The following is a 13,281-nucleotide window of genomic DNA, read 5'->3' as shown; positions in this document are numbered from 1 at the left end:
GGAAACAAAAACTTGAACCAAAACTGTTACATCTACACTCCCAACCTTGTTCTCCTTGCACATCAGGATGGTCTTTCTGGAATTCCTCTTTCTTTTTATCAAGTGCTTGCTGGAAATTTTCATACTCCTCTCTATACTTCTCCTTTTCTTCTTGGGGAATTGTTGAATCAGCAGGCTCCTATAACCACATCAAATTTAAAATTATGTTTGAAGTCAGTCATAAAAGATACTGCGATAGAGAATGAAGGCATGATTAATTATTAGAATATCTAGAAAGCATCAATGGAAAAGCTCCATAGTTCTATAAAACATGTAACATAATTGAACTTGTTGTGAGAGTTGGAATTGTAAGTTTGGTACAATGCCACCAGTTGAAGGGCCCAGATTCTAAGGTCCATGTTGAACAGGGGAATAAGTTGGTACCCTTATGGAAGAATCATGCAAGGTGAAGGGGTACGATAGATCCCGAGGCTCTACCTTCCAGCTCGCTGGTCTGTTGAGTTTCCTGAACTCTTTTCTAATCCTAGAATTCATCTTAAATCCTATCTCCTTCTACTGCCTTATTTCGTGATACACAAAACAAAATATCTGTGTATTTTGTTCACCCTGCCGACACCAATCACATTTGCCTGCATTTAACCCATATCCTTCCAAACAGAGTCGAGGAGGAATTTCTTTGGCCCACATGGTGAATCTCTGACACAGACAGCTGCAGAGGCCAAGTCATTGGATATAATTAAATTGGAGGTCCTGATCAGTAAGGATGTTAAAAGGTTAAGGGGAGAAGGATGGAGAATGGGGCCGAGGGGATACTGTAATAAAATCAGCCATGATGGAAAGGCAAAGCAGACAATGGGCCAAATGAACAAACTCTGCTTCTATGTTTTATGGTCTCAAACTATTCCATGCCTGCCAAAATGTTTACATGCTGTAATTGTACCTGCCCCTAACATATCATCTGGTTTGGCAATAGATTCTTCCATATACTTTAATGTTGTAAATTTTATACAGCTCAATTAAAAATTTTCCCTCAAACTTAATTTGTTCTTCACATTCCCAAATCACCTCTCCTTTTAAAGTTCTCAACTACTGGAAGCATTCTCTTACAACTTTCATCTTCACTGAAATCAGGGGACCAGTATCGTATGCTGTAACCTAGCTGTAACCCAAGAAATGTTTTCCACAAGTTTGCGGGGCTTCCATGTCATTGTATTCTATGGCATGACCAAAAAAATGCTTTGAGCATCCTTTAACCACCTTCCCTATCACCTTCAGAGATTTGAGAACTTAGAATGCCAATATCTTTGGCTTCCTCTGGACTTCACTGCATGCCCACATACTACATATCTCTTACTCTGCCTTGTTCACCCTCCCTAGATCAAATATTTTAAACTTTTCCAGATCTATTTCCATTTGCCAGTTTTGGTCCACATGACCGATAGTGGCTACTTGCTAAAATTTACAATTTTCTTTATGAACCACAAAGTTATTGGCTGAATTTTCTTGGTCTTCAACTAGGAAAGCTATGTCAGATTTATATGAGGCAAGCAAATTTGATGAAAGATTACTAATTTTGAGCAGAATAACCCCCAGAATAATTTCCTTTTCATTGTAGAAGTCCAACAAGTCGTTTTCCAAAGCTGATTATTAACTAATTACTTCATTGGTAAAAATTGAAGTAAAACTAGAAAATTGGAGTAGGCCATTCACCCTTTTTTGTTCCATTAGTCAATATAATTATGGCCAATCATTCTAAACACAATACCCTGTTCCAGCATTCATCCCCCACACCCTATCTCTTAATTCTTCCAGCTCGCCCTTTATTGATATGACCTTAACCTCTTGATAATAACTTGCACAGGATGCAAGAAAATTTTCCATCTATTGATCTACAGATTATCCTTTACTATGACCCATATTCTGCTTGTGCTCTCTTCTCACCTTCATGTGTAAATCCAATCTAATTTGAACTTTGTGGATTTCTCTGAGATCCTCTATCAATCTTTTAAAATCTAGTGAATACAAGCCTAATTGACCCATTTGTTTCATGTCAATCCTACTACCCAGAATCTGGTCAACTTTCACCAAACTCTCCATAGTAAGAATATCCTTCTATGTTACGGATAATCAGATTAACAAGCAAAACATGGAGTCACCAAGGCACTGATCAATTGCAGTACAACATCCCTGTACCTGTAAACATGGCAAAAGGACAACAAAGACACTTTGAAACTTGCCCTTTTCCAAAGGACTGCCGTTCAGATAACAAACTGCCTGCCTGTTATTGCCAAATAGATGGCCTTGCATTTAGCCTCATTAACACATACAAAATGCTGGAACTCAGTAGGTCATGCAGTGTTCAAAGAAAGGAATAAACAGTCGATGTTTCGGGCCAAGATCCTTCCATAGATGCTGCCTGACCAGCTGAGTTTCTCCAGCTTTTGGTACGTGTTACTCTAGATTCCTAGCATCTTCAGATTCTCCTGTTTATGATTTAGCCTCATTATATCTGCCCACCACCTCCATTAGTTTAAATCAACCTGGTGCTTTTCTGCATCCTCAAAGCTCTCTCTCCTACCCAGCTTTGCCTCGCCTGAAAACTTGGAGATATTACATTAAGTTCTCTCTTGCAAATCGTTACCACTACTTACAAATATCTGAGGTCTCAGCAATGATCCCTCTGACACTGAACTAATCATCACCACTCAGAAAAGCACCTGTTTATTTCTACTTTATTTTCTGTCAGCCACCTGTTTTCCGTGCAAGTCACCAGTTTATGGCAAATCCCATGTGTTTTAAATTTGCACAATAATCTCACCTGAGACCTCATGCAAGTATTCTGGGAAAAAAAAAGTGAAGATGAAATGTTTAAAGAGAACATGAGGGGGAACTTCTTCACTCAAGAGGTTGGGGAGAGTGTGGAATGATTTGCCAGTGTAAGTGGTGGATGCAGGTTCCATTTCACCATTTAAGAGAAATTTGGATGGGTACAAGGATGAAAGGGTTATGGAAGGCTGTGGTCCGGGTTCAGGTTTATAGGATTAGGCAGCATTTTTCAGCATGCCTAAATGGACCAAAGGATCTAATTCTGTGCCACAGTGTTCGATGAAGTGGAAACAAAATAATTGCAGAATTGATGAATAACTTCATTTTGCGTCATAGGTTTTGCTAATAAATATCATTGCAATTTCTCTATTGTTTACATTTTGCACAGAACAAATCATAAATATCTAAAATATGGAGATTATTAAAATCCATAATTCACACCAAATGCGTAATGTTTCAGTGATTGTTTGAACAAAACCATACCACAATCAAAAGGCTGAGAAAAGAATATGTACAGCTTATATCGTTTCAGCAATGCCCCCACAGATCTGAAAATAAATTGTCTATTTTGCCAATTTTATTTGACATATTTGATGTATTCACTCCATTTTCCTTCTCTCCCCATTTGCTGGAGCCAACAATCAAACATTTTGTCCACTAGCACAGATTTAAGGCTTTTAGCCTTGAACATTTTGAAGGTCAGGTCAGTTTATTTGCTTTGAATGCTATCTTTTAATCAAACTCTTTGCAGCAATGGGAACTAGGAGTTTATGAAAATGAACTGCTGCTTGCCTTGGCCTGAAATATCAACTGTACTCTTTTCCATATATGCTGCCTGGCTTGCTGAGTTCCTCCAACATTTTGTGTGTGTAGCTGCTTACTAACAGTCCTTTATTTACAGTTTTAACTCTGAAGCTGATCAACACTTTAGAACAGAGGTTCTCAATCTGAGGTCCACAGGCCCCTTGCTTAATGTTATTGGTCCACGGCATACAAAAGGTTGGGAACCCCTGCCTTAGGGAAACCATCAGCCAGGATTGTCAGATATTAATTTAAATTGCAACTTCAGCATTCCTTATTAAAATTAAATAAAACTAACAACTTGAAATCGCCAGGTATGCAAGTTTAATGCACAGATGTTGGTTGTTGCCAGTAATTTATTGTTCCTCCATTTTCCAATGCATTCAAGGGAGAACCCCGAAACTCAGTTGACCTTGTATTTCTCTCACAAACCAATTCTGCTGGTAAGATGCTTTCAGATCTTGAACCAGTTATCTAGGTTAAGTTTTACAGTAATAGTCACTGCATAGCAAACTACTGAGCCTCAAAAACAAAATCTAGTTATTAATTTAATGTAGGTCCTTTGTAATTCTTTCACAAATATTTTGAAACAACAAATGATAGACTATTTACTTTGCACAAGGTCTGAAAGATTTCCATCTTTACTCTTAAAAGGTTAATTAAAAATTTGCTTTCTTATTCCTAGTTATCAGCATGAGAATCTATTAATGTAACCCAGTACATCATGGAAAAAGTTGCCAAATCCACCAAGTGCAGGAGAAGGCTTATAAGCAAGAGCAAGAATAGTTGACTATGGTTATTCAGCAAAAAAAGTGATGGAGCACATTGGATGGTCCGATTCTTGTTCTTTTCCCACCAATCTAAAGGACTTGTAGCAGATCATTATTGTTGCAAGGTTTTGGCAATCCAGCCTAAAGTATTTTCAGTAGTTTCTGCAAGCCAAGATCATGCTTGCTGGCAACAATACCAGGACTTGAGGAATTTATTCTGCTCTTTAGATAATTTAACACAGTTAAAACTGGTCTCTGCATTTTGCCAAGGGCAATTCATAATATTTAATGTTTAGCACATTATATCTCACTGAAGTCTTTTGAACTCTGAACTTAAATACATACAAGCTTTTAAAAATACCATGACATTATTGCAAATTACCTATTCAATACCTCACAAGGAGAAAAAAGGGAATCCATTTCTTATTAAGCCTCTTTACATTTGAATTTTTTCAATACTTAATTTTTATTTATTGTTATTAGTTATTCAGATATACAGCATGGAATAGGCCCTTGCGCCGTGCCACCCAGCAACCCATCATGATTAATCCCAGTGCAATTATGGACCAATTTACCAATGACTGCGGAAGGAAACTGGCACCCCGGAGGAAACTTGAACACAGGAAGAAACATACAAACTTGCTTACAGAGAACACTGGAAGTAAACTCCAGACTCTGACATCACTAGCCTTAACACCATTGTGCTAACCACTACGCTACCATGGCTATAATGTCAACATTCTTCTAAATGATATGCTTTGGCTTATCTTAATTAACTAAAAGCTTACCATTGGCTTTCCAGGCTCAAAAAGTCTGAATGTCAGGAAAGACAAGACATCATGGTCATCTGTCAAGAAACAGAAAAATATACTTCTTTTAAAATCAACTGTGAAGTCCATTCTAAGCCAAAGTGTAACTACTTTAAATAAGACCAAACATTACCTGCAAGGGCCCCAGTTGCTGCAGAAATTCCAAAATAACCTTCAGATGGAAGTGACATATTTTCTATTCTTGCACAAAGTTCATAATCATCATTATTTGGAGTAAAGCCATTATGTATCATTACCTAAAACAGCAACAGACAAATATGAATGCCTTACTATGCATCAAGTGACCCAATAAAAAACTACTTAAAAGTAATCTCTTAGGTAGCAGACAGGGCTCGTTAGCTGTGTTCAGCAGCTCAACTAGGAAAAGGAAAACTCTGAACTCAAACCTCCACTGCCTGGAAAGAGGAAAGGTTGCAGAAATAGGACTGATAAAAAAAATAATCTGCTGGACTCAGTGGGCTGAATGTCATTTTTTTTTATATTTCAAAAGAAATTAATAAGGTTTAATCAGAAATACTCAAGATCTGTAAATGTTAAAAAAGAATCAAATTCTTTAAGAATGCGGGAACAAAAGAAAACTTTTGCTTTAACATAAAGGAATTAAAATACAGAGATCTTTGGTCAATCACATTAACCCCCTGATATTAAAATGAAAGCAAGAAAAATAACTGAGAAAATTCTCATAGAAAATCATAGATCACCAGATGACAAGGAAAATGCTGAAATATGCTACAACTATAGAACATGTAACAGGAAACAGAAGAAAAAGTGAAAATTATACAAGACACATTTGAAACCCAGCAGAAAACATTATTTCTGCAACTATTCAACATTAGGAAAGCTTTCCAAAACATACAAATTTATTTCTGAATCTTGGGAATAACAGAAGAACATAAAAAGAACAGTAATTCTCAGCTTATCTGCTCAGACTAGATTTGCTTGATTAAATGATGAAATCTCAAGGCTGTAATTTATTTTGTATATGTTAAAGCACAGAAAACTTACAGTCAATGTTTTTCTGTAGTAGATAATTCTGGCTCTTACAGGGTAAGGCTTGTTTCTAAAATCTCTTAAACAAGAACCCAATGCTTGTGTTGCACCATCACTGCAGAAATAAATGAATGTGGCAGTCAAACACATAGAACGATTATCATAAAATTTTATTTAGATTCATCTACTTTAATCCTGAACTTAAAAAGAAAAATCAACATTCATGTCAATCTCACAAGTGGCATTGTTTCTGAAAAGGTAGACAAGAGTCTGCCTTGGGTGGGGTGGGGGGTGGAGGTGGTGGTGAAGAGAAAGGCAGCACTCAAGTTTAGTGATTATTGTAAAAGTATTAGTCCCAAAAACCCAGGTTTAATTCCACCGCTGTATGGAGTTTGTACGTTCTGCCCGTGACTGAATGGGTTTCCTCTCACATTGCAAAGACATACAGGTGAGCAGGTTAATTGGTCCCATGGGTATAATCTGGTAGCACAAGCTCATTGGGCCAGGAAGGCCTGCTACTGTGCTGTATCTTTAAATAAAATGATTTATTTTAGAATTCTCTACCTCATAGTTGTGGAAGCAGGGGTACTCAATGTATTGAAGGAGGAGACTGACATATACTTAAAAGTGCAAGAGGCTTTTTGAAGGGCATATAAATGAAAGAAAAAAGTATGGATAAGTTAGATTGATGTTAGAGTAGCTTAAAAGGTCAACACAACATCACGGGCTGAAGTGCCTGTACTGTTTTGTGTTGCATGTTCTAGGGAAATGGAGAGATATGGGAGAGGAGCATGGAGGCCCAGAATGGATCAGATGTGGTCTTCTTAATTCAGGATTAAGAAGCTGGCCTACCTACTTTGTTTCTATTTTTTTAAAGCACTCAAGAGTTTCTAAGATCATATAATTAATCACATTTTGTTTTTTTGTATGCTTATTGAAGTTGCACTTACAGACAAAAAACTCTGACAGCTGATTCTGCTGAAATGAATAATTTAACCATTAAATGTTAGAATAGATCAGAGTATCACTTAGATCAGTCAAACAACAGAAAACATGCTAGATCCCCACTCAACTTAAAGTGCATCAGTGTAACAGCAGGGTCAGAACAATGACCAAAAATTAAATTGGATATGTGGGCTATATGTAATGCAGTACATGAATAAGACATTCATGTTTTTTTTTTATTAAGATTTATAGGATATTGCTATAAAAGGATCTCTCATTGATAAGGAGTCATTAATGTTCATTGAATTGAATGAAACAGATTGAGTGGGGCTTTCATACTTCACTCAAAGTCATAGCACAATGATCCAACCATGAGTGAGCTCAGCATAGTGAAGACTATGACAAAAGATAAACATCTTTTAAGCATTTACCAATTATGCAAATTATCTGTTGGCATATCTACAGATTCAGAATAGGTTGAATGACAATGTTAACTACTTAACACCTGAAGAATATGAATTGATTCAAAATTCCACCCCCCCCCCCCCCCATTGCTAACAAATGTTAAGTGTCAAGGCAATAGATAGAGGAAAACAAGATTGTAAAATGACCAATACATATAGCCAAAACAAAAATCTACCCACTTTGGGAAATGAAGCCCTTGGTAAAATTTGATGCTGTACTTGGTGGATGTAATACCAGGTCAGATGTAGCACTTACATATGAAAATTGTAAAAAAAAATTAAAATAAACTTACTTCTGATGATCATAAAGTTGATTCCCATTATTTCCAATAACAAGTATTACCGGGTTATTTTTCTGCAAGTTACAAAACAAATTTTATAGAAACATAGAAAACCTACAGCACAATACAGGCCCTTTAGCCCACAATGCAGTGCTGAACATGTACTTACTTTAGAAATTGTCTAGGGTTACCCATAGCTTTCTATTTTTCCAAGCTCCATGTACCTATCCAGGAGACCCTTAAAAGACCTTATCATATCCGCCCCCATCCCATTCCACGCACTCACAACTCTTAAAAAAAACTTACCCCTGACACCTTAAAACTGTGCCCTCTTGTGTTAGCCATTTCAGTCCTGGGAAAAAGCCTCTGACTATCCACATGATCAATGCCTCTCATCATTTCCCCAGGTGTCAGGTAAGGAAGGGCTGATTTGGAGGAGCTGGGAGACAAGCAGGTAGATGAAAGATGGGTGCAGACAATAAACAACCTGAATGTCTTATACCTATGCAGAATGCCACACAAATATCCCCTGAATGTTTGCCATACATTTCTCTGAAAACATCTGTGACAGAGGTGACCTGATAGAGGTGTAGAAGATGATGAGAGGCATCTATTCCCAATTTATACTTCCAAGTTCCTGCCTGGAGCTGCATATTTCCTTTTCCTCCAATTAAATGCTTTCCTAACCTGTTCTTATCCCCTCCAATGCTATGGTAAAGGAGATAGAATTGTGATCACTATCTCCAAAATGCTCTCCCACTGAGAGACCTGACACCTGACCAGATTCATTTCCCAATACCAGATCAAGTACAGCCTCTCCTAAACTCTACCCCATCTAAACTATCTATATGGTTATAAACCCCTTGCTCTAGGAAGATGTTAATCAATATTTGGGAAATTAAATTCACAGCATTATGGGTGAATTTTGCTTTAAAAATGAACAGCACCTTTTTACCAGCTTCAATACACTGATTTAATAATTAGCATTTGTACATGATTGATATTCAAAAGAAATATTTACTTTACCCAAGCAAAACACTTTAGCATCAGTTAAAACAAAAATACAGAGCAAGCAAGAGGATGAAAACAGTAATATTTATAAAATCAAAAGGTTTCATCCATGCAGTAACTTTACACAATTATAAAGTTCAGGAGCAACAAACAATATTGCTGGAGGAATTCAGCAGAAAGATGAGACGCAAGCCAAAGTGATTGGTGGTCAGGAAAGGAGGCAAAATAATGGACAGTGCATGTGTCAGGTAAGGGAGGGGTAATTTGGAAGAGCTGGGAGACAAGCAGGTAGATGAAAGATGGGTGAAGACAAAAAAGGCAAATAGAACAAATTGGCAGCAAGGGAGTCAGTGGGGAGTGCCTCTACTTGGAGAATTTATTGGATTGCAAAGCAATAGCATCCAATGACAGTGAAATGAATGCTATGCTTGAAAGCCATATTCCATTCGTGCTTATGACAGATGAGCACTGAGTGGAATGTGATACAAACCTTGAACTTGTACTCTTTTCAGTCAAGTTCAGCTAACAAATGCTGAGACATCTGGTATTAAAATAATTGTCACCACTTATGAGGAAGTTACCTAATTTTGTAGGCTTAGATCCATCAAACAAAAAAAAATCTAATTTATGTTTGACCATAAATAATGGAACTGTGCACTGAATAGATTTTGTATTAAATTTCCCTTGAATCTGGGCTCTACAATTACCAAAAGTACATCAAAGTCCTTTTCATTCAAAGAGTTCTCAAATTTTAAACACCTTGATGTGAAAAGTCAATTCTCTCAATATATTGCTATATATTTGGGATTAAAAAAATTTGAAACCCGAGGATTGCAGAAATTTTGGAAACGCTGTAGAACTGCAAAGTCAGTACAATTATGAATGAAAATGTCAATTTTTGTATTTATTCTTCTGAAAAAAATACGGATGACATTTTTGAACACCAAATGAATGTAAAGATGGGGTGGGAAAAATCCATCTGTGATATCACACAGTCTTGATCCACATAACTGAGTCCAAGTCAGGTTTTATTTTCTAAAGACTTCTTGAAATGATACACTCTCAGCTGGCTAGACAAGAGGAAGAAATACAATGCACCTAATGCATTTGGAAGACTTTATTTTAAATGAGTCAAATTAATTATTAACTGCTATGAAATTAATTATTTATAAATACCTTCCCATCATTATCAAAGGAGTCAAAAAAAATGCCAAGACCATTCCATGAGTCAGCTGCTCCAAAAACTGGACCATCTAGGCCTTGACCTGCCGTGTACCAGACTGCCTGATGTGAAAGGAAAGCAAATTAGGTTTGTAAGTTCCACAGCAATTTTTAAAAATACAAAATAATATTTTTAAAAGTCATTACCAGTCCATCAGCTCCAACCCTTCCTCTTCCTGTCACGCGAAAAGTAATTTCAATTTCCCAATTTTCAAAGCTAAGTATACTTTTCGTCCAGACAGATCCCTTTTGACTTTTCAGTGATGGTGTTATCCTGACTTGGTCTGCACTGGGTATTGCATCTAAAGTAAAACAAAGAAAATGTATAGAATGATTAAACCAACTTGTTCCAAAGGCCACAATCAAATTACCCCAATTATAAACCATCTCAGTTCACTGACTCTGCTGAAGTAGGCAATCAAGCACAGAGAACATTTCTATAAAGTTATAAACACTGAAAAATAAAAGCAAGTTGAAGTTAACAGAATGATATTAAACCAAATCTTTTGATATTCAAACTTCAATCTGATATTTTCCACTAGATGATTGTGAACATCATAGAACTTTGTTGACTGATAGGATGCAAAACTAGACCGACAAGTGGCAGATGGAGTTCAACACAGATAAGTGTGAGGTGGTTCATTTTGGTAGGTCAAATATGATGGCAGAATATAGCATTAATGGTAAAACTCTTGGCAGTGTGGAGGATCAAAGGGATCTTGGGGTCCAAATCCATAGGATGCTCAAAGCAACTGCGCAGGTTGACTCTGTGGTTAAGGCGGCATACGGTGCATTGGCCTTCATCAATTGTGGGATTGAGTTTAAGAGCCTAGAGGTAATGTTGTAGCTCTCTAGGACGCTGGTCAGACCCCACTTGGAGTACTGTGCTCAATTCTGGTTGCCTCACTACAAGAAGGACGTGGAAACCATAGAAAGGGTGCAGAGGAGATTTACAAGGATGTTACCGGGAATGGGAAGCATGCCTTATGAGAATAGGTTCAGTGAACTCAGCCTTTTCTCGTTGGAGTGACGGAGGATGAGAGGTGACCTGATAGAGGATTACAAGTTAATGAGAGGCTTTGATCGTGTGGATAGTCAGAGGCTTTTCCCCAGGGCTGAAATGGCTAGCACGAGAAAGCATAGTTTTAAGGTGATTGGAAGTAGGTACACAGGAGATGTCAGGGGTAAGTTTTTTTTAAATGCAGAGAGTGATGAGTGTGTGGAATGGGCTGCCAGAGGCAGTAGTGGAGGCGGAAATGATAGGGCCTTTTAAGAGATTCCTGGATGGCTACATGGAGCTTAGAAAAATAGAGGGCTATGGGTAAAGCCTAGGTAGTTCTAAGATAGGGACATGTTCAGCACAGCTTTGTGGGCTGAAGGGCCTGAATTGTGCTGTATGTTTTCTATGTTTCTATGATACTAAATTATGATAAAGGCAAACTTTTTAAAATATTTTTAAAAGTAGTAATCAGATTTAGCATGCATCAATTCTGTTCAGGGTTCTGTAATTAACAATGTAATTTTCCTTTCTTTACATTTGATTTTTCAAAATTCAACACCTCATACTTGCCCAGGTTAAGTTGATCTACATCCCACTGTAGCATTCGACAATCCACGCTGTCGATAACACTACCAATTCCTGTATTATCTGTAAACTCTCTAACCTACGCTTCCACTTTTTCAAAATCATCCATCTGTTTCCTGTTGACGAGCCAATTCTGAATCCAAACTAGCCAAGTCACTGTGAAAACTATTCATTGTCATTTTCTATATCAACTTTGTTGAATGCCTTACAAAAATTAATTACCAATTTCAAATATGCGCAACTTTTGATTTTAAGATCATTTCCCTCCCTATATTGGGTATTAATCTGATGAATTTCTACAATTCTGCACTGTCATTTTATGATTCACCGGTTAGTTTCAGAAGTTTCAAATCTTCAAAGTGGAAATCTATAAGTTGTAGATACTAGAAATCAGTCGGAAAATAAAAGCAGAATACTGGAAAGGCTTGGCAGGTTAGGTAGCATCTGTGAAGAAAAAGCTTAATATCTGAAATCATGAGCTTTCATCAGAGTGAAGTTGTTTTTACACTTGTGTTGCCAATACATACTAATGGCACAACAGATAAAAATATTCTCATTTTAATTTTCAGATCGCTTAAACTAAATAAATGGAATAAATCTAAATTCTATGAAATAAAGGTTGATCACCTAGAATCTGGCAGTCAGTAATCTTGTTCCACTGCTGGGTTGGGCATAATTTTCACCAACATAATTTCAAATTTCCTGCATCGCCACACTAACCCATCTCTACTGATTTGATGGCGCCATTAGCAGGATCAGTTGTTGGCACTGTCTTTAAAATAAACAAGTTGTTCCTTTCCGTTATTCTGCATTTACTTTTATAACCTGTGCTTATCTAGCACAAGTCATGTCTTCCTTGAATAAAGGAAGTGCTTCTTGTGGTGCTAAGTGCAAATACCATAATCTATACAAGATAAGGTTGAAGTTCTGAAAAAACTTGACAGTGGTGTGTCTGTGAAAAGTATATGTGACTTGAATAACATTGGCTCTACCACAGTTTATGATATAAAAGAAAAAGAAAAGTCGCTCCAGTTATTTGCCGACAGCGAATGAAAAAAATGTGCATAAGGAAAATAATGAAAGATGGAAGATGTTCACAACTAGATAACATTCTCAAAATGGTTTAAGCTGCATGTCAGTGAAGGTGTAGAACTGTCAGGAGAGATGGTGAAAGACTGAGCAAAATTATTTCATGAAGAACTAGGACTGGATTAAGAGAGTGATTACTGCTTTTCAAGCAGCAACATAACAAAATTTTTTGCAGTGTGTGGTGAAAAAGTTGGCAGACAAGCAAGCAGCTGCTGAGTCTGAGAAACATCGATTTCTCAAATTTCCAGTAATGCCTCCCCTCCCCATTTCCCATCCCCTTGTCCTTCTCTCATGTTATTTCCTTGCCTGCCCATTTCCTCCCTCTGATGCTCCTCCCCCCCCCCCCACTTTCCTTCCTTCCATGGCCTTCTGTACTTTTCACCAATCACCTTCCTAACTCTTTGCTTCATCCATCTCCTTCCAAATTCCACCTATCACCTGGCATTTTTCTCCCCCCTCCCAACACCT

At 37.3% G+C, this 13,281-nt stretch overlaps 1 protein-coding gene across 2 annotated transcripts in view; it reads right to left on the bottom strand.

Annotated features, from left to right (window-relative positions):
* The window catches only part of lman1 (lectin, mannose-binding, 1), a 49,243-nt gene that overhangs the window by 24,083 nt on the left and 11,879 nt on the right, over positions 1 to 13,281 (bottom strand). For both annotated transcript variants that reach the window (XM_059989660.1, XM_059989659.1), the window contains exons 2-8: positions 10,287 to 10,441; positions 10,095 to 10,202; positions 7,920 to 7,981; positions 6,233 to 6,332; positions 5,340 to 5,463; positions 5,186 to 5,244; positions 46 to 178 (exon numbers count right to left, since the gene is read on the bottom strand). In XM_059989660.1, coding sequence (XP_059845643.1) covers positions 46 to 178; positions 5,186 to 5,244; positions 5,340 to 5,463; positions 6,233 to 6,332; positions 7,920 to 7,981; positions 10,095 to 10,202; positions 10,287 to 10,441 — 741 coding nt within the window. The remainder of the gene's footprint in view (positions 1 to 45; positions 179 to 5,185; positions 5,245 to 5,339; positions 5,464 to 6,232; positions 6,333 to 7,919; positions 7,982 to 10,094; positions 10,203 to 10,286; positions 10,442 to 13,281) is intronic.

Source organism: Hypanus sabinus, chromosome 14, assembly GCF_030144855.1.
Source record: "Hypanus sabinus isolate sHypSab1 chromosome 14, sHypSab1.hap1, whole genome shotgun sequence".
NCBI classification, from domain to species: Eukaryota; Metazoa; Chordata; class Chondrichthyes; order Myliobatiformes; family Dasyatidae; genus Hypanus; species Hypanus sabinus.
This window is presented reverse-complemented; position numbering and strand designations above follow the sequence as displayed.